This window comes from Choloepus didactylus, chromosome 7, assembly GCF_015220235.1.
Source record: "Choloepus didactylus isolate mChoDid1 chromosome 7, mChoDid1.pri, whole genome shotgun sequence".
Classification (NCBI taxonomy): Eukaryota; Metazoa; Chordata; class Mammalia; order Pilosa; family Megalonychidae; genus Choloepus; species Choloepus didactylus.
In genome coordinates, this window is record NC_051313.1 from 125468959 (window position 1) to 125494468 (window position 25510).

At 39.4% G+C, this 25510-nt stretch overlaps 5 protein-coding genes across 5 annotated transcripts; 2 read left to right on the plus strand and 3 right to left on the minus strand.

Moving 5' to 3' along the window:
* Positions 1-916: 916 nt before the first annotated feature.
* LOC119540793 lies at positions 917-24013 on the minus strand. The gene is given in 7 exon segments (XM_037844734.1): positions 917-3466; positions 20335-20547; positions 20549-20634; positions 21963-22372; positions 22666-22732; positions 22798-23045; positions 23686-24013. Coding segments are annotated over 7 exon segments (1659 nt in total). The 5' UTR covers positions 23993-24013; the 3' UTR covers positions 917-3138.
* On the minus strand, positions 15338-17516 carry LOC119540929 (histone H2B type 1-K-like). The gene has a single exon (XM_037844829.1). It carries the CDS (start codon positions 17514-17516, stop codon positions 17136-17138), a length of 381 nt encoding a protein of 126 aa, XP_037700757.1. The 3' UTR covers positions 15338-17135.
* On the plus strand, positions 17783-18330 carry LOC119540928 (histone H2A type 1-H). Its single transcript, XM_037844828.1, has one exon. The coding sequence runs from the start codon at positions 17804-17806 to the stop codon at positions 18188-18190; it is 387 nt and encodes a 128-aa protein (XP_037700756.1). The 5' UTR covers positions 17783-17803; the 3' UTR covers positions 18191-18330.
* On the minus strand, positions 20623-22361 carry LOC119540927 (histone H2A type 1). Its single transcript, XM_037844827.1, has one exon. It carries the CDS (start codon positions 22338-22340, stop codon positions 21948-21950), a length of 393 nt encoding a protein of 130 aa, XP_037700755.1. The 5' UTR covers positions 22341-22361; the 3' UTR covers positions 20623-21947.
* Positions 22634-23103, plus strand: LOC119540930 (histone H2B type 1-C/E/F/G/I). The gene has a single exon (XM_037844830.1). The coding sequence runs from the start codon at positions 22675-22677 to the stop codon at positions 23053-23055; it is 381 nt and encodes a 126-aa protein (XP_037700758.1). The 5' UTR covers positions 22634-22674; the 3' UTR covers positions 23056-23103.
* Positions 24014-25510: the final 1497 nt, after the last annotated feature.

Genomic DNA, 25510 nt, shown 5'->3' on the forward strand with positions numbered 1-25510 from the left:
TGTAGTCTATCTTTATGAATTTAATCACTTTAGAAATTACTTAGATAACCAAATGTTTCAAGTGCCCACATTTTACCAATTGGTTAATTTAATATTATTCAAAAGTCTTAAAGTCAATTAAGGATTTTAGAAACTATATTTAAATTGTAACAGAATCATGGTTGCAATTCTGTGTCAGAAGGATACCACTTAAAAATTTTCATGTAGTCAGCATAGGTGAAATAACTGAATCAAAATGATTTGCAGTATTGTCTGGGGTTAAAAAGAACCAATTCATTCTAAAGGAATCAGTAATTACTATTTAATTTAGTTAACTATTCACATTTCCGTAATCTTAAACATATTTCATAGAAAGAATGGTAACTTACCTGACCCAAAATAACAGCATAGGGAATTCAGAAATTTTAAATTAATTAGTCCCTTTATGAATAAACAACTCATATAATAAAAAAGTACGTATTTCAAATTGTGATAGTCATATAGTTCTTTTAAATCTAAAGTTATCATATCAGTAATTTGTTCAGGGATTCATGTTAAAAGGAAACGTTGCTCTCGTGTTAACGCACAGCTCTGTATTTATAAGCTCAATGTTTAAAGACTCTTTAAGTTTAAAAATAATAGTTTTAAAATTTTTTAGTTTTGCTTTTTGTATGTGTGCGTGCTTTGTTTCTTACTCAGTTACTTAACTAGTCGGTTGGTCCTCGCAACAGCTTTTTTTCTTTTTAAGATGCTAACCCCTTCTGCGAGTATATTAGCATTTTGTATTCCCAGCCCTCCAACACCGCCCCCCCACACCTTTTTTTGTTCTTGGATTGTTTTAAACCAGTGTATTAATGATTTTATCATCAACATTATTATTTCGGAGGCCATTAACTCTTTCCGTGATTCCCATTCCCAGAAGTGAAAATCCCATAAATTTTCATTTACCTTTGCCCAATCCTGTATCAGTTTAGCTGCAAAGAGTGTTTCTTGGTTACTTCCATGTTTGAGGGGCTGCCTTAACAACAGATTGACCACTGTCAGCCTTTAGGAGTTTGTCCTGATACCTCCATGTCCTATGAGTTTGGCATATTTTAATTTTGACTTTGTATTTATTGGCTTGTGAGCCATTTTATTCCCCAGTAGGGGACCTAAAAAAATCTCTCATCTTTTCCCAGGTATATTTCTTTTGAAATTTTATTTCTTCAGATGATAAAAATTTAATTTGCATGGCCCACATTTTTGGCAGCACTTAAAGCTACCTGTGGCAGCCCATGGCCTGAGCAAAACAGGCCTTCAGATCTTGGTGCACAGCAGTCTGCATGACCTAGGCAGCTAAATGTTTAACCTATTGTCTTTCTAAGTCAGTAAAGAGAAAAAGGGTAAATTGACCTTAAAATGTAACTTTATGCAAGCAGGCAGGAAGTGAGAAGCTCTTAGTCTCACACAAAAAGGCAAAATGTAATTGTTCAAGTGTTAGTCTAGTCCCTCCTACACCACCACTTGTGACCTGTTCCCCTTGTCTGTGCTCCCCCCACCCTTAGGAATGCCTTTGTCTTAAACCCTTATAAACGGTTTGCTGTCCTCTTTGCATCTCATGGTTGACTTCCCTGTGAATGCCATGCCTGCCCGGTCTGAGAGAGCCATCATGATCTCTCCAAGACTTCTGACCCTGGAAGTAAGCCCTGAATAAAAGTTCATGTATCAGAAATGCTCGTTGTCTTCTTTGGCCTCTGGACTGACATGGTCCTCATGGGCTGCTACACTACCTATGGTTGTTATTTCTCTTTTTATACTTGTTGCCATTGCCAATTCCTCTACCTGATACTGGATGGCTATAACCCACTCAGTTGATTGCCAATTTGCAGACCAAAAGTTATACCACTTGTTATTATCCAGGGATCAGTGTAAATATATATTACCAATTATGTTTTGAGCATATTCAGTTATTAAATAGTCTGGACTCAGCATATGTTGCAGATATCTTCAACCCTGATCATTTGTCTTGTCACTGGCAGGATGAAGACAGGCAGCTGCCCAGGTAATTCCTTGGGACATCAGCCTAGTGCAAGCGCTGTGGTGCTGTGTCTTAGAGCTGTAACCTTGGAGGGTCTTAAGCCTCTAATGCTTCCCCTGGAAGAGGCCCCACTGCTCAGAGTATTATTTGGTTCCCAAAAGCCCCTTTTAAGGGAAGCTATATCTTTATACATGTATGGTGCACCATTTGGTCCTGATTTGGCCTTCTCTGTGATGTACCACCTCCATTTTACCTGAGAAGGGGTTGGGCCACTCTTTTAGTCTGGCAGGAGATGACTGTGGCCCACTGAAGTACAGTTGAAAATAGTTGGATTCTACCTATTCAGATTGTTATAATACCCAATATACTGTCAGAGCAAATTTTTCTATTTCAGATTCAGATTGCTATATTTTTTTTAATTCAGAAGCTCACGGGCTGATAGGGGGCAGACATTAAGAAGAATGGACATCCAATGTATTTACTCCATAGAGACAGGTACCGTAGGGATAAATTAATGGGGTTTTGATGTTTCAAAACATGCAGTATGCAGGATCTCATTCACAGCCCTTACATTTTCTAATAAACTCAGAGGGGATTATCTATCTCCTATGTCCAAATGTATGTATCTGTTTGCTTTTCTACGGTATTTATGTCCAAGGATTAAGAACTAATTTTTATCTTTCAGTTGCTTTAGTTTTTCCCCTATAGAACCTAGTATTCTAAGCCTCTCCTGATCACATAGTGCCTAAAATTTTCCTGCTCTTTAGCATATTTGGATATTTTTCTCATTAAATTTTCGTTTTTTCAACTGTTTTGACTTTTGGGGTTGCTTCTCTTTAATGCTAGGTTTACTATTGCTGGAGGAATAGAACTAAAAGCAAAGTCTTACCCCAATACCAGAAGCTAGCTACACAAAGGTGAGAGTAAAAAACAACTACTTAAGCATTAATCCAGAGTGAGATATCATGGACAATTTCCTTAGCAATTGAGAAGGCATGCGCAGTTGCCTGCGCTAACTTACACTGAGCGGCAGGCAGCCAAAGAAAACGCCTTCCTATGGCAGCATCACATCACGGCTCCTTAGGTGAGAAAGTGGAGGGCCCTGAAAAGGGCCTTTTGTTGGAGCGAAATCAAACACGCCTTCAGCCACCAAATCCGTAGAGGGTGCGGCCCTGGCGTTTCAACGCGTAGACCACATCCATGGCGGTGACTGTCTTGCGCTTGGCGTGTTCGGTGTAGGTGACAGCGTCGCGGATCACATTTTCTAGAAACACTTTCAGAACGCCGCGAGTCTCCTCGTAAATGAGGCCAGAGATACGCTTCACACCTCCTCGCCGAGCCAGACGCCGAATAGCAGGCTTAGTTATGCCCTGGATATTGTCGCGCAGCACCTTACGGTGACGTTTAGCACCGCCTTTTCCTAGGCCTTTGCCTCCTTTACCCCGACCTGACATCTTGCAGTAGATACACCTCCACTGTTCTGAGAACGTCAGTCCGCAGGCCTTTATATGTCTGTCTGCGGACCTAACTGAGAACGGCAAGAAAGGAGGCGGGAAGTCCCTGCCGGATGGAAGGGGGAATCTAACAAGAAAGAAAAAGAGACATTGTTCTTCCTTGTCCTTTATTTTGTAACTATTTTGTTACCAACTCTTTTCCCTTTAAGGCTTTCTAAAATTTCTTTTGAATGCAAAAGTAAAACATTAAAATTGTGAGAAATGCAAAAAAATTCATTCAACAAAATAACCCATTATCCGACCACTCAGAGATTACTTATATTCCATTATAAGAATTTTCTATAACACATTTTAACCAAATCACTGGTATTTAAATATGATGTGCTTTTTTTCTTATTAAAAAGGAGATGTGTTCAGAAATTTATTTCCTGACGATAACCTAGAATTGCAATGCTTTGTACAGAGGATGCAGATTTTAGGGTATTTGATTATGATTACTATATTTTCCTCAAAAGTTTTATCGTGTTCCCTTGTGCCGGCAGTAACTGTTGAAAAATATAACTTGAGCATAATTGAGAATCACAGTTTTTAAAATCTGTTTGTTACATTCAGAATTTATTTCTGGTGTAGATAATTGTATTTTTACCTTTAGTTAATCAACTGATGAACCGGCAAGATTTATTGATTTATTTCCCAATGGTAAAGTACCACCTTTAAGATAAATTAACTTCTTTAATATACTGGGAATAATTACTGGACTTCCTATTCTGTTTCAGTTGAAAAATGTTTTAAACATTGTAACTATAACTTGTTTCAAGTTGAGAAAAAAAAATGAAACCCCTTTGGGATTTTGATCATAATTGCATTGTGTTCATAAACTAATTGGGACAGAGAGACTGACATGTTTAAAAGACTGAGTTCTGCAGCTGTATGAGTTCTTATCTAAAATCATTTTCAGAAGAGTTGAAAGATGAATTTTGGTGGCAAAATATTCAGACTTTCTTGATTTATTTTTCCATATGCATCATTTCTCTTTCCCTGTTCTCTTAGAGAACTCTATACCAATGTTAAAGCAGCTTTCTCAACCTGATCCTGTATTAGAATTATTGACATAAAACTTGTTGCAACTTTCTATGAATCCAAATCTTCATTCTTTGGCCTATATAAGTGTTTTGGTTCTCAGAAAATTTTCATATAAATATATGCATATACATGAATTATACATAATTCATTTTCTACTACAAAGCAATTCATGTACATGGCTAAAACTTTGGAAAATTCACATTAGGAAAAATGCAAATATGTATAATTTCACAGTCCAGTGATCTCCCTTTTAATTTGCTATCTATCAGTTTAAATGTTTCATATTTTTAATAGTTTTTACACACTTGGGGATATACTGTGAAATTCTTTTAATGCAAAAACATTATAAATAAATCCTAAAAATAAGTTATAATAAATCTTGACACCATTAAAATTATAATTTCTTGTTTTTCAACATTTTATGTAGATATTTGCTTTGGAGAGCAGTTAAGAGCTCAGTCTTTGCAATCAGACAAGGCAGGGTTTAAATTGTGGATTCAGTGCAGTCACTTTTGCTCTCTCTGTTTTAGTTTTCTAAGTATAAAGAGGGTGAGGACAAAGTTTACTCACTTTCTAGGGATACTGAAACCATAGGCAAGATAGCTGGGAGCCCTAACTAAACATCCAGATTCAGGCCAAAACCTACTGCTTGTCAGAATTCCTTCCACTCCTATTATTAAAATTCTTTTCTGAGTTTGTCTCATAGACATTCAAATTTAGTCAGTCACTCAGCTGCCCATGGCGAATGCACAGACACAGACACAGACACATTGTACCCTTGCCCTTGAATGACCCCGGAGGCTCTAGAAACAAAATTCACTCTCCTGGGAACCAAGATTACAGAGATGAGGAGACTTCAAGAAGCAAATAAAATGCAGGGAGCCTCTCAAAAGGAAGAGATGTAGCCACTGGCGTGTATCTACCATATACAGACAGTCCTATAAACAACCAATCAGAATATGCCAACCTGAATCCCTGTCACTGTCCCCACCTCCCTTTGTTTCCATCCTGTAAGTATCCCTTTGTTCTTGGATCAGGGAAACACATTTCAGCTTACCTCCTGTCTCCTTGCAGGTCTACCTCGCAATAAAACTCTTCTCAAAATCCTGGTGTCATGATGTTTGCTTCTGTGCCCATCAGGCACTGAGCCCATTGCTTGGTAACAATACTCTAAAAATTAATGGAAATAATTGAGTAAAGTGGTTAGACTAGCTCATAGTATAATCTTGCTAGTAATATAACTAGAATTTATTTTTACCATTTATTCATTAATATTTAATTGCCATTAAAATCTATTGACTTTCATATAGATTTAAAGTCACATTTATTTGTATTTATTAGCTCAAATATATTATGTATAACAATAATCTTTATTGTTTGATTTTCTAACATTTGTGCAAATTTACCTAGGATTGTGTGTTTTAAAACAACTTCTAAACAGTATCCTAATAACTCAAAGAAGTAGGTTATAATCACTTTCAGACTTTTCTTGAGGCTTCTTCTCTATCCCATTTACCCCCACCAAATATCACTGCTACATCAATAAAAAATATTTTTACATAGACAATTAGAAACAAGTCACAGTAAGCATAGACAAAGAATAAAAAAGGTTTTTAAAATCAAGAAGCAGCTTTCAGGTGAGGGAAATCTGTAAGACTTTCTTGTTACTTTGGGGAGAAACAAACCAGGTTTGGCCTGAAAGTCTCAGAGAAAGTTTTTTTGTCTCTAGAGAGCCTCCTTCCCCCAAAAAGGGAACCCTGAATCTCAGCCCCTAATCACTGCCCCTTGCTTATTGTGCTATTTTCCAAAACAGGGGACCCAAAAATTTTTCAAATTTTGTTCTTTGTTAGTCTACAAGAAATACAAGTCCACTTACTGTCTCTAGTAGGAATTAATCTCTCTGAGACACTTCACAGACCTCAGAAGTCTAAAGGTAGAAAACTTTTTGTGGTAGTTGGTTTTTTCCAAAGTATTTAGCCTTTGTTTCAGAAAAATCAACTGTGAGATTTGGATTTAAATTTGAGGTTGATAACAAACCTGACACACTGGAGTATAATCCCCTCAACCAAACTGAGGACGTGAAGATGAACCTCTAGCTGGTCTAGTTTGAAAGTACCCATTAAACTTGCAGTCCACATTTACCTGCAAGCCCAAAGGCCTCTGTGCAATCTCTGCCTCATTTACCTTTCAACTTTTTTTTTTACTTTTATTTTATATCACTGTTTTATTTTTACTTCCTAAGGATTTATGTTTCTTTTTGATTTGGCCCATTTTACTGAACTGAATTTGTGAGCATCACCATTTATCTAGGCTCTATGAGGGCAAAAAGATGAATAAGAACTAGTCTCCACCCTATATGACTTCCCACCTTGTTGGAAAAACTGCCTCTAACACTGGCTCACATTGTTCCATGCTATAATTGTGGGGTAGAGTTCTCCAGGTTTATAGGGAGATAAAAATTAGTTAAAATATGAGTAAAGCAACTCAAGCAAGAAAAGTTTAAATAATGTTTTCTGTGACCAAAATATACATTTTACTTCTAAAATAATTGTACATATATAAAAGAATTAAAGATTCCCTCATATTTTATTTACAATTAAAAATAGCAAACAAGTTATTCAAGGTTTCTTGAAAGGTTTTTTCCTCTCCTTTTCTAAAACTAAAAGGAACTTTAATTGTTTTTATTATTTTAGAAAATATACACCCATGTATCAAGAGTAATAGATACCATATCTAATGAGATTATATCAACAGTCAATTAAGAAAAATAAAAGTTCAAAGTGGAGAATTATAAATAAATATATCACAGTTTGGACATTTTATTCCTACTTAAACCATGAAAATTTATATTCCTTGGTCAATTTTTTACAATAATTTATCTAATAGTCTTAAATTGGAACTTTCTAGAGTAAATCACACACATAAGTGTTACAAAATGTTTCTTAGATTGAGCTTCTTTAAAGAAGCATGAGAATTTAAAGATACTTGCAAAGCAATCAAATGCAGATTCCTTTTGAAACTTTGTAGGTATATCTGAGTATTTTCACAAATTTTTTTCTATTCAAACCTAATTAGAATATTTTAGCAATTGAACTATAACATATCTGTAGAATATTCACTGTGTGTTCACAATAGTAACAAATTCTTTTTCCCAACTCATTTTATTTACCTGATATTTAATTTTGTATAATTATAATAATAAAAGTAGCAAAGATTTTTTGGGAATAAATATAACTGATTTACGGTTAACATACATGTTAGATTTAGGCCCTGGGTCCCCACCCCACACCTGCCCTTAGGAATTTTGCAACAGAGCTACCGTCCCTCCCCACCCTAGGAACCCTGCAGGTCTGCAATAAGCCACCACCCTCACCCTTAGGAATCCTGAATGTTAAAATTGCAAATCATATGGCAAGATGTTGGGCAGATAGTTCCCTGTCAATGCCTAATGATATACACAATCTTATTTGGGAGGTTTGGTGCATTGGTTAAAAGCACACACTCTAGAAGTCAGGGAGCCTGGCAGAGCTGCTTCCTCTCAGTGTGACGTTGGGCAAGTTACTAAAATTCTCTGTGTCTCAGACTTCTCTTTGTAAGATAAGTTTAAGTATGTGCTTGGACTGGACAAGTAAATGATTTACTATATGTGAAGCTCTTAGAACAGTGCTTAAAATTCTTAAAGAGTGCTAGCCATTATTATTAATAGGTACATATAAAAATTGAGTCATTATGAAAATTTTCTAAATTGCTATTGTTATAAACAATGTTGCATGCACATCTCTTTTTATCTCTTTGATCATTTGACATATTGTTTTATTGGGCTCTTTTCCTAGAGGTGAATTCTTTCACTCTATGGGAGAAGTTGATCATCAATTTTTCCACTGGAAAAAGTGAAAAAAAAAAAAACAACTCAAGGACTTTGACAGTGACTTGTTAAACAATGGGATCGATCTTGTTTGAAGCATAGAAAGAATGCAGTTAAAGCAAGTATTAATAACAGCATCATCTCTGTCGGTAGCAGTCATTTTTTTTTTTTTATTTTGAAAAGTATTTACTTAGTTTGAATAAATTAATTGCAAATAAAAATTAGCTACAATATATAGCTGAATAGAAATGATTAGAACAAATACAACACAGGACTTGATTTCCTTGCATTAGTCACAAGGCATGTGACACTCTAGAAAACTTCAAAATCAATTATATTTCTTTGAAAAGGGGGTAACAGCAGTTACTGATACATAACAACTAGTAAACTTATAATACAAGTTTCCTGACATGCATTTCCTGAGTGAACCCAAATGATCATTTTTTTAAAACACAGAAATTCTGACAGTTGAAGTAAAATAAAATAGTTCATGGCTTCTAAGCAACAATTTTTTTTTTAAACCAAAAGAAAATCCAGAACAGCATTATAATAAGATAAATTAAAGCTATGCTACCACATACAGAAATTTGCTACTGTCAATTAAGTATTATACAACTTTTCAAACTAAAGGAAAACAAAAGATTAAAAAATGATTCTGTCTAATCTAAAAGTGCACTGATTTCTACAAATGTCACAAAAGGGTTTGATGTAGTGCAACTGCCTATACTTTTCTTTCCTTGTGGTGCATTAAAAAAGGGTGGGGATGGGGTGAAGAGACATGGTTTCTTGCTTCTGAAAGCAAAAAACTTACTGGAATTAGAGACACAACACATTTATATTCCTCCACTCTGCTGTCATTGGTGCCAGCCAAACATCTACTTGACTCACACTGTAGCAACTCTCCTTAGGAGTCATACCCACAGTTAGGGTTGGTCTGCTGGCTTAAAAAAAGAAAAGGGCACTGTTGTTATTTGACTCTTTGTATCTCTTAGATTTCCCAATGCCTGGATGAGGCCAAACACAGAGTAATTAATTAAACACTTCTTTTCCTAAAAGCAAATCAAGCCACTCTTTCTTGTTAATTTATGCTTTTCCTCATGGGAATGATTTTTTTTTCTAGAAACAGTGAACAGATGAACCACAGTTTATATCTAAAAAATAAACTTGCCAAATGCTGCAATACTAAAAACAGATTAGTTATCATGGGAGAAAAATAGATAATCTAGATTAAATTGCATATTCAAAGGAGCATATAAAAATGTTTCTTAGCATTAGGCTTTTGTTATAGTATTAGATGCAGGAGAAACAATAAGAAAAAAACTTTCCTGATTATCTTCCATGTGGTTAGAAACAAACACATCTTACACAATGGTAATTAATATGAATTGGGCTTTACAAAGTGTTCTAACCTACCAAATTCCATATGTAGATGGGGAGCGGGGACAGGGTGGAGGAAGAGAGGCTTTCTTGTCTTTCCTAGTCTTGCAAATCCTTGAGCTATGCTCACTAAACTACCATTCACACCAAGGATGTGACACCATTGCTATCATGCTATTCTACTAAGACACTCTAAGACAGTTTAGGGCACTGAGGTCAGGCTGCATTGATTTCCTGTCTTAAAGCTTCTAAATGCTTCACTGTAGGAGTGTGGGAAAGGCCTTCTGCAGTACGCCACAGCAAGGTTGCACCACAGAGGTCAATTAATGAGCCATCTTGTAACTGATTGGTTTCAATTTCCACCATTTTTCCTCTTTGCTGAGCTGATCTGGTTTCATGCAGGCTGAATACATTCCACACACTGATATTTCTCTCCATATTCCAGGCTTGGAGTCTTCTGTGAACCTGTTGCGTGGATGCATAACAAGAACTCCATTAGTGGTCAAGCCATCCATTTGTCCATCTGATGTCTTCCATTTGGCTGCCTTCTCCCCAAGAAAGATGTTTTTTGATGAGTCAAATCCTGCAGCATAAATCCGTGCTGTAAAGGGGGGATTTCGTTCACATATGATTCTACAGGCAAATCTTGATATAGTGCTTTGCACTGACTGTGTATCAGAATTACTTTGACTTCCAGGAACTGTGTCAGTTACTACAAAATCAATAGGACTTTCAGTCGACCGACCAATCAAGAATTGTGATTCCAGAGCCCATCTCTTAACCATGCTTTAATAACTTCTATACATGGGGTCTGAAACATATCAGTGCTGCTGTCATGAGTATATTCAACCACCACCGTCTGAGCCCGCGATAAGGTATATGATATACTATGCTGGTCTTTGTTACTTATTGCCTTTGAAGCCTGAGGAGTACAAGCAATATGCACAGTGCTGGGCTTCACCCCATTTGCCTTAGGTCTTTTAAACAAAGCAAACCTACTTTTTCTCCTTCCTCTATCACCATTTGGGAGAGACCCATTATACCTTAATAATCTCTTCTCATTGTCGGACAGTTCTCCCCATCCCCTCAACAAAATCTTTGGTTGACTGTAACCCACAGAGTTGGTCAATCCTAAGACAATGAGTTCACCATATTTTACTGGTGCTTTGGATGGATGATTTTCTTGATCAGGAGAAAACATGAGCTTGGTTGTCTTTCTAAATCCTTATTCACTGATCAGGAGTCTGGGGACACCTTTTGCATTATCTCCCTACCACTGGTAGCATGTTCCTCCGCCTCAGTGGAGGCCACATGGATAGACTGGACTTCCATCCCCACTTGGCAGTAAAGAGGCACCCCTCCTTCCTCCTACTGGGGTGGTGTCAGATGAGGCCTATTAAGATGACTCCATTAAGTGTCAGGACTCAGCATCGCACAGTGGTAATGAGGCACCCCCCACTGCAGTGTCAGTAGAGACCACATGAGGAGCAGGGACTCTCATGCCATCCAGAAGTAACAAAGATGCTTTTCCTTCAGGTGTCAATTGACCCAGGTAAGGAACCAGGACTTCTACATCCAATGGACAGTAATGAGGGAGCACCTCCTATATCCCTGTCAGGGTGGTGTCAGGGGAAGCCAGTGAAAACAGAAGGTTTAGATAAGATCCAGAGTCTCAGATCATAATGAAAATGTTAGGTTTCAACAGAAAATCACTCATCATACCAAGAATCAGGAGGATCTAAAACTGCACGAGGAAAGACAATTGATAGATGTCAACAATGAGATGACAGAGATATTAGAATTAACTAACAAAGATTTTAAAGGAGCCATGATAAAAATGCTTCAACGAACAATTATAAAACATGCTTAAAACAAATAAAAAGGCAGAAAGTCTTAGCAAAGAAATTCTCAGAGAAGAAACAGATGTTATAAAAAAGAACAAAACAGAAATTTTAGAACTAATAAATACATTAACCAAAATAAAAGGTTCAGTGTATGGGCTCAACAGCCAAATGGAAGGGACAGAGGAAAGAATAAGAGAACCTGGAAGACAGAACAATAGAAATTACTCAATCTGAACAACACAGAAAATAGATGGAAAAAAAATGAACAGAGCCTCAAGGACCTTTGGGATTATAACAAAAGATCTAACATTTGTGTCACTGGAACCTAGAATGAGAGGAGGAAAAGAGCAGAGCTGGAAAAGTACTTAAAAAAATGATGACTGAAACATCTGAAGTTTGAAAAGGAACATAAAACTATAGCTGAAAGAAGCTGAGCAAACTCCAAACAGGATAAACTCAAAAAAATCAAAGCTAAAACACAACATTATTGCACTTCTGAAAAGTAAAGACAAAGAAAATATCTTGAAAGTAACCATAGGAAAATAAATCTTACCTCTAGGGGGAAAACAACTAGAATGACAGTGAGTTTCTTATCAGAAATGACAGAGGTCAGAAGAAAGTGGCACAGTATCTTTCAAGTGCTGAAAGGAAAGAACTGCCAAACCAGAATCCTATACTCAGCAAAAACATCTTCAGGAATAAAGGGGAAATCAAGACATTCTCAGATGAAGGAAAACTAAGAGAATTTGTTGCCAGCAGATCTATCCTAAAAGAATGGTGAAAGAAATTCTCTGAACAGAAAAGAAATGTGAAAGAACTTTGGAACATCAAGAATGAAGGAAGAACAAGGTAAGCAAAAATATGGGTAAATATAATAAACCTTCCTTCCCCTCTTGAGATTTTTAAATTATGATTGGTAGTTGAAAACAAAAATTATAACACTATCTGATGTGGTTCAAAAATGTATGTAAAGGAAATATTTAAGATACTTATACTATAAATGGGGAAGGATATAGGGGCATAAAGGAGGTGAAGTTTCTTTACTTCACTTGATTAAATGATACCAGTAAACTGTGATAAGTTTAGAGCAACCACTAAATAAAAGCTGTATAACAAGATGTACTTAAAAAAACAATCGATAAATCAAAATGGAATTGCAAAAAATGCTCAAATAACACCTGTAAAAGAAAACAGCAATGAAACATAGAGAAAACAGGAAGAAAAAATAAAATGGGAGATTTAAGCCCTAACCTATCAATGACATTACATGTAAATGGTCTAAATACACCAACTAAAAGACAAAGATAAGCCCTAAAACAAAAGTCACCAAATTTAGAAGAATTTAAATCACACAGAATGTGTTTTCGGAACACAATGGAATAAAACAAAAAATCAGTATCAGAATGAATAAAACAAAAAATCAGTATCAAACACTTGGAAACTAAACAATGCATTTCTAAATAACCATGGGTCAAAGAGGAAATCTCAAGGAAAGCCCACAAAACAAAACAAAAATATGCTGCACTGAATGAAAATGAAAATAAAACATCAAAATTTGCAGGACATTGCTAAAGCAGTGTTGTAAGGGAAACTTACAGCACTAAATGCATCAATTAGAAAGATGAAACTTCTTAATAATCTAAGCTCCCACTTTGAGAACCTTTAAAAGAAGAGCAAAATAAACCCAATGCAAGCAGAAAGAAGAAAATGATGAACAGCAGAAATCAATGGAGCTGATAATAGGAAAACTGAGAAAAATCAAAATAATCGCAGTCATTATTAATAATTAATATTGTTGAACTGAAAAGAACACTTAAGTTTTCCAAGAGTTGAGTCATTTACGTTTAGTGATTAAAAAATCCCAAAGACTTTTTAAAAGAAGAAACAAATTATTAACTTCAGTATTATTTGGTTACTCCAGGAGCACAAATTGAGCCCTATGACTCTCCCACTCTGCATCAAGCTCAACTTTCTGTCTGAGCCTCCAGCATCAACATGATCCAACAGCACTGACGACCCTTTCTCTTGTCAGTCCTGCCCTTCCTTTATTCAGGGCTCTGACTTCAGAAAGCCATTGCTAATAATTGAGGGGAAAATGCGTTTCTTAGTTTCCTCATGCTTCCTCTATAGAAGGTTCCTTTTCTCTTTAGTTTGGTCTGTGCCTTGGGGCTCAGCTTATCCTTCAGCTAAAGAGACAGGTGAGCTTAGGATGTCTTGCTTGAAAAGCCTCTGAATGCTCAGTCCTTTCTCATCTCTCTTCCTGTCTGTGCCTTCTTTTGGTTGCCTGAGCCTCTTCCTTTCTTCCACTTGAAGCTGCAGTTTAGTTTATATACTATGTAGCTTGCTGACCCTCCATTTCCTCATCTATAAAATGTGAATAATCATAGTACCTACCTCCAAAAACTGTTGAGAACGAGTTAATACAAGTAAAAGAAGTCAAATAGGCTTATCACATAATAAGCACTCAATTAATGTTAACTATTGCTGTTACACCTAAAAATTAATAGTCCACTACACAAACTGCTCTACCAACCGGGGGATACAGTCAGTCACAAAATGCATGCTCCTGAAGCATAAGGCCTCAGACTGGAGCCTCATCATCTTTCATTTTTTTCTACCACTAACATGATTCTCACTATAAGGTCAGGGACTTTTAATGATAGATTGAAACACATGAACCTTCCATTTCTGTAGGTCAAAAACAGTCAATTATTGGTAATTTTGTCTGTTCACTAAATATTTTATTCACTGTATTCTTACCAAGACTTTGAACAGTGCCTGGGTCATAGTAGATGCTCAATAAATATTTGTTGAATGAATGAACAACAATAAATGTTTGTTGAATTGATGAAAGTGAATCCCTTTTCCTCCCAAACCCACTGTGATTGTTAGGTTCATGTGTCAGCTTGGCCAGGTGATGGTGTCCAGATGTCTGGTCAAAAAAGCACTGGCCTAACCGTTACTACAAGGACATTTGTGGCTGGGTAATATACCAGAAGGCTGGTTTATTAAATCATCAGTCAATTGGCTGCAGCTGTGACTAATTACATCAATGAAGGGCATGTCTTCCACAATGAGAAAATGCGATCAGCTGGATTTAATCCAATCAGTTGAAGACTTTTAAGCAAGAAAGTTTGAGGACCTTCGCTTCTTCTTTGGCTAACCAGCAAAGCGTTTCCTGAGGAGTTCATCGAAGTTGCCAGTTCGTTTCCTGAGGAGTTCATCGAACACATTCATTGAAGTTGCCAGTCTGCTGCCTGAGGAGTTCCTCAAACATGTTCACCAAAGTTGCCAATTCACTGCCTGAGAAGTACATTGAACATCTTCATTGGAGTTGCCAGTTTGCTCTCTGTCCTATGGAATTTGGACTCATGCATACCCACAGTCGTGTGAGACACTTTTATCAAATCTTATATTTATAGATATCTCTTGTTGATTCTGTTTCCCTAGAGAACCCTCACTAATAAACCTACCACCTGAAACCCCTCTCTTGGGGAATGGTAATATTGAGTACTGTTACCCGAGCTGAAACGTTGGCATCACTCCATGCTTGTCCACAAGGCAGTCTGCAGCAAGCCCTGTTCCTTTTGCCTCCTTTACCCCTTAAATCCCTCCCCCAATTTCCTCTTTCCAACTGGTGCCCTGCCCTAGTTCCAGCACTCACTGCTGGCTGGTATGACCAGCCTCTGGGCCTTAGATCCCACCCTTGCAATCTACTCTCAACCACGTCACCAGAATAATGATACTGAATCACAGATTTTTTTTTACAAGATTTACAAGATTTTTAAATTCTGCATCAAACCCATCTTCCCCTGGTAAATAAATTTCATATCCCTTTTTAAGGTATACAAAGCATCTCAATATCTTTTATTTTCCAGTTTATCTTTCCAGATTTTCTCTGTCCATTCCAGCCTCTAGTAACTCTAAGGGACTCTCCTAACCTAGTCTTGGCTCAGAGATCTCTGCCTAGAGCGTCTTCCCCCACCTCCCTACTGCACAGGTGATCCAGCCAAGTTAGGCAGGCCTCATTTTGCTCCCTTCTCAGTTCCTCTCTTGGAGTCCTTATTGTCTTATCTTGGTCAGGACACTGTGGACTTTCCCACTTCAGGAACCTTTCTTAGCACATATTAGACGCTCAAGAGCAGTTTGCTGGTTAAATGTGAAAGAGGGAAGGGTGGAGGGGGTGAACATGCAAATCTTGAGGTTTGCCTTAAGAACAAGAAAACACGGCACACTCATACTTACCTGTAACCCACACCTTCCAGTTCCTCACACTTGAGCGAAGATAGAACATTAATTCTTTCCCAGATTTCCTCCAGCCAGTTGTCCAGCACAACCCTCAAATCAGACATGCTTTTAATGTTGGCTTTCCCTACCATGAAAGGCACTAGGCTCTCCTGTCAACATGGAAAAGAAAAGATAAGCGCTCCACTGAGAAGATATTTTAAAGGAAATTGAAGAGGTGGAGAAGGAAGTAAGTTTTCCAACTCTTCAGTCTTAGCCTGACAAAAGATAAATAACTCAGGTTTATTTATCAAAGTGTGATTGTTACATCACCACTCAAAGCTATTTAATCCCTTTAACAATGCTTATAATTTTATAATCCTAATCAGTTTACAGTTCCAAGGTTAAAACCAGGGTGTAGGTACATTGCCTGTAGAACTAACTAGCTGAGAAATTAGAAGAGCAGACCTTATCAAAATTCTGGTTGCCTAAAACACCGAGTCTATTTTCCTAAAGGTTGCCTTCCAGTTCTATAGTTTGAGGTTCCAAGAGATGCCAGGAATTGCAGTGTAAGGAGAGGCGAACACCTACCCACGCGAAGTTCTGGCACCGTCATGAGCTGAGGCACTTCCGGATATTGCTTGTTTTGTGACCTAATCAGTCTATAACTGGCATTTGCCTCTTTAGAGATAATGTAATAAGACAATCCCAGGAAGTATTGACACAGTCTGCCTACCACCTCAGATTCCAATATGCCCCCAGCTCAATAAGTGCCCCGGACGTCTTACGCATTAGAACTTCATATAACAAAGCACATTTTTGTGATACAAAAAGGGTAATTGTACCTTAAAGGTTCAAAATATACACGAGCCAAGAGTCCCAAAGTTGCATACAAACTACCAAGTAACTTACCTAAAATTGTTTTTTACAACATATCCCAATCGAGAGTAAGAGAGCAGCTTAAAGACAGTAACATCAAAAAACAAACTTTCTTGGAAAATGTGGGTGGTTCTGAAAGGAGCCTTTAGGGTCTGGGTCGGGAAAAACCATTCCGCAATCGATTGCTCACCTACAAACCTGGTAGCAGGAAGTATATGAAACACCAATTCAGAAAACGAAATTTTAACTTGCACACAATTTGTAAGAATTTACTTAAGGCTTGAAACTAAAGCTGCTGTTGTCTTTAAAACAAGATTAAGTGCCAGTTCTCTGTGAATAGGTTGGATGGCTCTGAAAAGAGCCGTTGGGGTGTGGGCCGAGTCAAAAATGTTGTTCGTTCCCGGCGGGCTGGCTCACTTGGCGCTGGTGTACTTGGTGACGGCCTTCGTACCCTCGGACACAGCGTGCTTGGCCAGCTCTCCCGGCAACAGCAGGCGCACGGCTGTTTGGATCTCTCTAGAGGTAATGGTCGACCGCTTGTTGTAATGGGCCAGACGCGATGCCTCGCCAGCGATGCGCTCAAAGATGTCGTTGACGAAGGAATTCATGATGCCCATGGCCTTAGAGGAGATGCCGGTGTCGGGGTGGACCTGCTTCAGCACCTTGTACACATAGACAGAGTAACTCTCCTTACGGCTGCGCTTGCGCTTCTTCCCATCCTTTTTAGGCGCTTTGGTTATCGCCTTCTTGGAGCCCTTCTTAGGGACTGGGGCGGACTTAGCTGGCTCAGGCATGATGAATAAGAAAAGTCTTCTAGGCACGTCCGCCTTATTTATAGGCTTTTATGCAAATGAAGATGAGTAAAGTACTCCTATCATTGGTGGTTATCCTCGGATGACGTCTCATACCGATTCTGCCCAATCAAAATACAGATCCTATAACACCACGTTTCCATTGGTCCAAATGAAAGTAAAATATTAGCCAATGGCACAGCTTTCTTTTCGCGCCCAGCAGTGGCTATAATTACGCTTTCGCTGCTTGGGCTTTAGTCACCACTGACTTTACCGGTGAGTCTTCCACAATGTCTGGACGCGGCAAGCAGGGCGGCAAGGCACGCGCAAAGGCCAAGACTCGCTCTTCTCGAGCTGGTCTCCAGTTTCCCGTGGGCCGCGTACACCGCCTGCTCCGCAAGGGCAACTACGCCGAGCGGGTCGGGGCCGGCGCCCCTGTGTACCTGGCGGCGGTGCTGGAGTATTTGACCGCCGAGATCCTGGAGCTGGCGGGCAACGCGGCTCGCGACAACAAGAAGACTCGCATCATCCCGCGCCACCTCCAGCTGGCCATCCGCAACGACGAAGAGCTCAACAAGCTATTGGGCAAGGTTACCATCGCTCAGGGCGGTGTCCTGCCTAACATCCAGGCGGTGCTGCTGCCCAAGAAGACCGAGAGCCACCACAAAGCCAAGTAAAGGTGAAATACGGACACAAAAACAAAGGCTCTTTTCAGAGCCACTTCTGTAGTCATAAAAAAGGTGACACGATCTGTTGCGTTCTCAGCAGTTTCACTAGCCAATCTCTTCATGTCCTCTTTGGTTTTCCAACTGACATTTTGTTCTTTAGTAAGTCCCCTATATTTGTTTAAATTGGCAAAAAAACAATTACCAATTAGCATGATCCAAATGACTTGGCCTTATTGAAGATTAATTTTTGCATGTTCCTGTGTCAAAATTCAGTTTCTTAAATGGTGAGAAGGTTAAAAATCAATTATCTAGAAGGCTACCAGACCACTATAGCTAATTAAGCACATTGAAACTTAGGAGACAAGGGGTATTCATATACACCATTAGAAATATCCAAGTAACTACAATTACTCACTGCTCCTGAATAATTATTCATAAAATTAGAACCTTAATTTGAAGTATATTGACTGAACATTGACTCCAAGAGAGTACTCAGTCAACAACACTACTGACCTGCAGGTTTAGGGCAATCTCTGTGGGCACTGTCCAATTTATTAATAGCTCCTAAATTTCCCAGCCCAGAAGGGAATGTGCCTCTTATAAACTCAAGAACACCAATCTGTCGGTCAATCGACCCTAAATGGGATCAGCAGGGCCCACTGTTTATAGAGGGCACCGCTTCCCTCCAAAACACATTATCTTCCTCTCCAGAGGAAAGCTGATTCCTGAGGAGGGATGTCAATAATTTATTTAGCTTAAGGTGTTGATTCCAATAGATGATATTTGAACATTATGTTAATTTTGCAAAATATAGAAATTATCTTATATTCCATATGTGGAAATCCTGGGTCCTACCTCCCAAAAACTCACAGGAAGTTTCTTTCATTTCAAAGGGATTAATAATGTAACTAATTTTGATAATTGAAATGACATATAGAAGTAGCCTGGTGGAACAAGGTAGAGAATTCAAGCTGCATAAAATTCACTGTATAAATACTAGGATCTCCTCTTTCAGGTTTTCGCAAGCTGACAAGTTTAGGAGGGACAGAGATGATGATACATATACAGAAACCAATTTGCCAGGAAAAATGTTGAACGTTTAGATGAGAATGGATGCAATATCCTAGAAGAAAAGTTACGGATATCTAGAAGTCAATTTAAAAATGGAGGGGTTAGTGCCTGTCAAGAGAACTAAGAGAAGCTGACTTCAGCACATGTAACAGGTTAATATGTCTTTACTTTCTTTAGGGGTTTTCCTAATGATTGTGTTGCTTTCTTATTATCCACCCATGCATTCATTCATTCATCCAACAAATATTGATTGAGCAATGACTATATACCAAGTACTCTTGTTGGTACTGAGGATACAAGTATGAACAAGAGACACGAGTTCCTCTTTTCATACTTATATTTCGGTGGAAAAGACAAAACAATAAACAAAGTGAGTAAAATACATATTACACCATATGGTGATAAATCCTAAAGGGAAAAGAATATGTGGGGAAATAGGGATTATGAAGGTTTAATTCAAGTAGTCAAGAGATAGCCTCAGTAAGAAAACACTTCAAGCAAAGGCCCAAGCAGTGTTATGTTCTATCCTCAATAAAATTGTTACTACAAGTCTCTCTTAATTTGGATACTTAGATGTCTCAGCCACTGCCAATAGACATCAACAAAGCATGTATTCTTACGAACTTCAAAAGAAATCTGTTCTGGCTGATTCCACCTCCAACTACTTTTAGGTTTAAGTATTCTGAATTAAGATACAGAGTCAAGAGTAGGCTAAAGGCGTAAAGAGTGTAGGCAAAGCTGTGTTAACCTATCACTTTACCCAACACTAGCTACTTAACAATTACTTTTAGGAGTTCAACTCGATCCCATGAGAGGGTAGTTCTCCACTTTATTAGGGAAATGGGGTACTATAGACCACAATAACCACGAGGTAAACAAAGCTGGGAAAACAAGCAGGGAAAATTTTAGAAGTAAAATGTAAGGAAACAGTCCTTTTCACCACGCATGTGGGAGGCTCTGAAACGAGCCTTTGGAGATTTGGAATTCGGGCCTTCAAGTTTTAGGCCCTCTCCCCGCGGATGCGACGGGCGAGCTGGATGTCCTTGGGCATGATGGTGACACGCTTGGCGTGGATGGAGCACAAGTTGGTGTCCTCGAAGAGCCCCACCAGGTAGGCCTCGCACGCCTCCTGCAGCGCCATCACCGCGGAGCTCTGGAAGCGCAGGTCGGTCTTGAAATCCTGCGCGATCTCGCGCACCAGCCGCTGGAAAGGCAGCTTGTGGATCAGCAGCTCGGTGGACTTCTGGTAGCGGCGGATCTCGCGCAGCGTCACGGTGCCGGGCCGATAGAGGTGCCTTGGTGGCCAGCTGCTTGCGCGGCGCCTTGCCGCCGGTGGACTTCCAAGCCGTCTGCTTAGTACGGGCCATGACATAAACACTCAGCTACTGCAGGAAGAAAGTGAACAGTAGGCACAGGGCTTCTTATTTATAGTGATTCAGAAGTAATTGGACAAAAGGAGGCCGGGGAACCGACTCCGTAACCGGATTGGTTATGGACTCAAATTTTTTATTTGTTCTGCTCCAAAATCTCTGGTAGTCTTAGTTGTCCACGGCCTCGATTTTTTTTCCCCCATTTTCTCTGCAGTTATTCGCTCTATACCAGTGTTTTCCAGCAGAAATAGATGAGAGCTTCATAAGAAATTTAAACATTTCTAATAGTCGTATTAAAACAAAGTAAAATCAGGTGAAATTAATATTTTGTTTAACCCGTGTATCTATCAATTACCATAATTAGCTATTTTACTTTACTTTTAATTATGTTTGCACTGTTTTTGGAATCTGATGTGTATTTTACATGTTCTGCATATCTTATTTTGGACTTGCCACATTTCAGGATATCATGAGCCACAACTGTCTAGTTACGACCATGCTATTGGACAGCACAACCTTATACCCTCTTCTCAATCTGCCATCCTTCGAATACTTAGAATTTTAAGAAGTTTTTCTTTTCCAGGAGGAAAAATCTGATTTTGTATGAGGAATCCCAGGGCTAATAAGTTCATCGAGAAACATCCATGAACGAACTTTTCATTTTCAGATACTGTAAAAATAATTTGATGTCAGTATAATTAATTTCTCTACTATCCTAGACATAATTCTTTTTGTCTTTAAAAATCTATTCCATTAGTGCAACAAGATCTGATTTTTAAAGTCAGAATAAAAAGACCAGGCCAAGACCCCTTCCAAGTATTTACGTTTTATTCCGAAACAAAGACTGCAACTTTGTTACATTTAAAGGCATGAAATTTGCGTTGCCAGGAGTAAAACTTAAAAATGAGAATAAAACCACTGACTGGATACCGCACACCAGCCAACTGCTTGACCCAGTAACAGATGAACAGTCTCAAATCTTGAGTGTCCCCCAAAATAGTCTTTGACTTAGGTTTGCTGTAGCCTCACCATCTGTTAGAACCAGAAGTCAAGGATGGCTTAAATGCGAACTGCTACATTTGTCCCTAAAGCAAATAAAACACCAGATAGTTTCCTCGGCATAGAGAACATAAACCTGCGAAAAAAAGGCTGCCAAATAATTAGTCCTCAAATCATGGTATGCTGACTCAATTGTAAAATGATGGCTTGTCAGAGATTCGAAAGGAGACTTAAAAAATAGTGCTAAAGTTCTTTTCAGTTGGGAAATGGCTCTTAAAAGAGCCTTTGGTTTGCTCGAGTTGAGTGGCTGAACTAACCCAGGTGATCTACTTGCCCTTAGCCTTATGATGGCTCTCGGTCTTCTTGGGCAGCAGCACCGCCTGGATGTTAGGCAGGACACCGCCCTGAGCGATGGTAACCTTGCCCAATAGCTTGTTGAGCTCTTCGTCGTTGCGGATGGCCAGCTGGAGGTGGCGCGGGATGATGCGAGTCTTCTTGTTGTCGCGAGCCGCGTTGCCCGCCAGCTCCAGGATCTCGGCGGTCAAATACTCCAGCACCGCCGCCAGGTACACAGGGGCGCCGGCCCCGACCCGCTCGGCGTAGTTGCCCTTGCGGAGCAGGCGGTGTACGCGGCCCACGGGAAACTGGAGACCAGCTCGAGAAGAGCGAGTCTTGGCCTTTGCGCGTGCCTTGCCGCCCTGCTTGCCGCGTCCAGACATTGTGGAAGACTCACCGGTAAAGTCAGTGGTGACTAAAGCCCAAGCAGCGAAAGCGTAATTATAGCCACTGCTGGGCGCGAAAAGAAAGCTGTGCCATTGGCTAATATTTTACTTTCATTTGGACCAATGGAAACGTGGTGTTGTAGGATCTGTATTTTGATTGGGCAGAATCGGTATGAGACGTCATCCGAGGATAACCACCAATGATAGGAGTACTTTACTCATCTTCATTTGCATAAAAGCCTATAAATGAAGAAGGGTTCTACCCGATTCTTAAAATTTGGGGTATTTTGTTTTTGTGTTCTTTTTAAGTATTTTTGCCCACTTTTCCGCCATGCCTGAACCTGCCAAATCCGCTCCAGCCCCGAAGAAGGGCTCCAAGAAAGCGGTGACTAAAGCACAGAAGAAAGACGGCAAGAAGCGCAAGCGCAGCCGTAAGGAGAGTTACTCGGTTTACGTGTACAAAGTGCTGAAGCAGGTCCACCCCGACACCGGCATCTCCTCTAAGGCTATGGGTATCATGAACTCCTTTGTCAACGACATCTTTGAGCGTATCGCTGGCGAGGCATCCCGTCTGGCGCATTACAACAAGCGCTCTACCATCACCTCCAGAGAGATCCAGACTGCTGTTCGCTTGCTGCTTCCAGGGGAGTTGGCCAAACACGCCGTGTCCGAAGGCACGAAGGCCGTCACCAAGTACACCAGCTCCAAATAAATTTTCATATGCATTTTTAAGCCCAAAGGCTCTTTTCAGAGCCACTCATACTTTCCAAAAAGTGCTGGTACTTATTGACATATGTCATAATTGGGCTAGGTGGGTTTTTCGGGAAATGGCCGGTGGCTGAAAGAAGTTCGGGAAACCAGAGTAGATGCTATAACGCTATAAAGTTGTAGTTTGTATTCCCACGTTTCTCGAATTTCCAGCAAAATTTGCACTAAAAACGGTGAAAATCCCTTTTCATAAAGTGGCAATAGTGGGTTTCATACAAGTGAATAGTGTCAAGATCAACGGATTATGATCAAAGAATCATAATTCTTTGATAATAATCCAAAATACAAATTCTTTGATAATAATCCAAAGTACAAAGTATCCACCAGACACCTGGACACATTTTAACAGCCTTTCAGTTCTAAAAGAAAATCCAAAGTACAAAAAGTATCCACCAGACACCTGGACACATTTAACAGCTTTTCAGTTCTAAAAGAAAATCCAAAGTACAAAGTATCCACCAGACACCTTCTGGACACATTTTAACAGCCTTTCAGCTCTTCTGAAAGAAAAAATAGGTGGCCCTGAAAAGGACCTTTCAGAGTTGACAGCAAAACTGGAACGCGAGTTTTTAACCGCCAAAACCATAGAGGGTGCGTCCCTGGCGCTTGAGCGCGTAGATCACATCCATGGCGGTGACCGTCTTACGCTTGGCGTGCTCGGTGTAGGTAACAGCGTCACGGATCACATTCTCCAGGAATACTTTCAGTACCCCCCGGGTTTCCTCGTAGATGAGGCCAGAGATACGTTTCACGCCACCGCGCCTAGCCAGACGTCGGATGGCGGGTTTGGTGATGCCTTGGATGTTGTCGCGCAGCACTTTGCGGTGGCGCTTAGCACCACCTTTCCCCAAGCCTTTACCTCCTTTACCACGACCAGACATTATAGTAAGAAAAATTCCAAAACCAGAAGACAATTAGAAAATAAGAAGTCAGTCTAATGGCTAGCCTTTTATTTGAATAAATCGGACCAAATTGAAACCTAGACGAACGTGGGCGGGAAAGTCTTGCTGTTCTAGCTCCGCCCACTTCCTTTGTTCCTAACAAAGGTGAAAGTGAAAATACCAGCCGGAGCTGTTCTGGAAACTGAAGCGGTCTTGCATCAAAGGTGAGGTAAGCTGTGCGATGAAAACTCCAGAGGGAAGAAAATGTGCTGCCCGCACAGGGATACTGTAGGGAAGAAACAGGGATTCATCATTGAAGCTGCATCTCCACTTGCTGTTTGGCAAACTCACCGTGGTGTAATGAAACTCGCAGCCCAGGTTTGGTCGGCACAGAAGGGCTGGCTTCTGTCCCCAACTCCACCACTTTCTTTCTCTCCCTAGAGAAGTTACTTAACCGCTTTGGGTGTATGTTCATCTTTAAAATGAGCATACTGTTAGCAAACATTTGTGACGTACAATATGGCAAGTTGTAGTGTTAAAAGTATGTTAACCTGTTAGAGGGCCCCATGAAGGAGGTACTTTCATTGTCATGATTTCTCAAATGAAGAGAAAGAGAAGTAACTTACCCAAGATCACACAAGAAATAGACTGAATGGAACTTAGGGAGCCAAACTCCAGAGTCCATGCTTTTACCATTAGGATCTAATGACTGTTTTATGTGATAATACCCATCTCGTAGGTTCTTGTGAAAATGACATGAATGTGCAAATGAAGCAGTGAAACAGGCCCTTGATTCTATCAGTTTCCCTTGCATGGTAACTTATTCATTTATTCTAGACTTGAAGATTTATGATTTCCTAGCCTTGGGCCATATTCTTAGCTCACTAGGCCACTCTGTGTGCCGTCCAGAAGTTACGTAACTTCTCTTGATATTCATCTTTCTTAAATAGAAGTAACTTGAAGATTGCAGTGATAACTGTAAAGGGAGCTTAGCCTGGTTAGTCACTGAAATTTTTTTTCCTTTTTTTCTTTCATATTTCCACATGTATCAGAACCATATGAGATAATATGTATAAAGACACATTATTACAATAATCAAGCTGTTCTCTACAGGAAAGCCAGTAAACCAGCAGGGCTCTGGCCAGATTTCTTTTGACCTTCTGCCACTTTATTGCATTATGGCGTTAATAAAACATTAGTGATGCTTATCACCCTTCCCTGGTTCTAAAAGAAATGTCTGCAATAGAACAGTTTGGTGAAGCAGTAAAACTTAACTGTGTCCACCTTGCCTCCTAATAATTTTCATTGACTTTACTAGAAAACAGGATGCCAAAGGGGATTTTAAAATGTTTTTCTTGTTACCAACAAAACCCAAATATATTTCCTAAACCATCCTTCCATGCAGTTAACTAACATCTTTTTCAGCATCTACAAACCACAATAAGCCAGACATTGTATGTTGGGATCAGAAAGGAAAATTCTGAATAAATTCCCTGACCTTAATGCTCAGTCACTGCT

Excerpts from the sequence above, each read along its gene's own strand:
- LOC119540929 (XM_037844829.1), bottom strand. The coding sequence starts at position 17,516 with ATGCCTGAGCCAGCTAAGTCCGCCCCAGTCCCTAAGAAGGGCTCCAAG.
- LOC119540928 (XM_037844828.1), top strand. The coding sequence starts at position 17,804 with ATGTCTGGACGCGGCAAGCAGGGCGGCAAGGCACGCGCAAAGGCCAAG.
- LOC119540927 (XM_037844827.1), bottom strand. The coding sequence starts at position 22,340 with ATGTCTGGACGCGGCAAGCAGGGCGGCAAGGCACGCGCAAAGGCCAAG.
- LOC119540930 (XM_037844830.1), top strand. The coding sequence starts at position 22,675 with ATGCCTGAACCTGCCAAATCCGCTCCAGCCCCGAAGAAGGGCTCCAAG.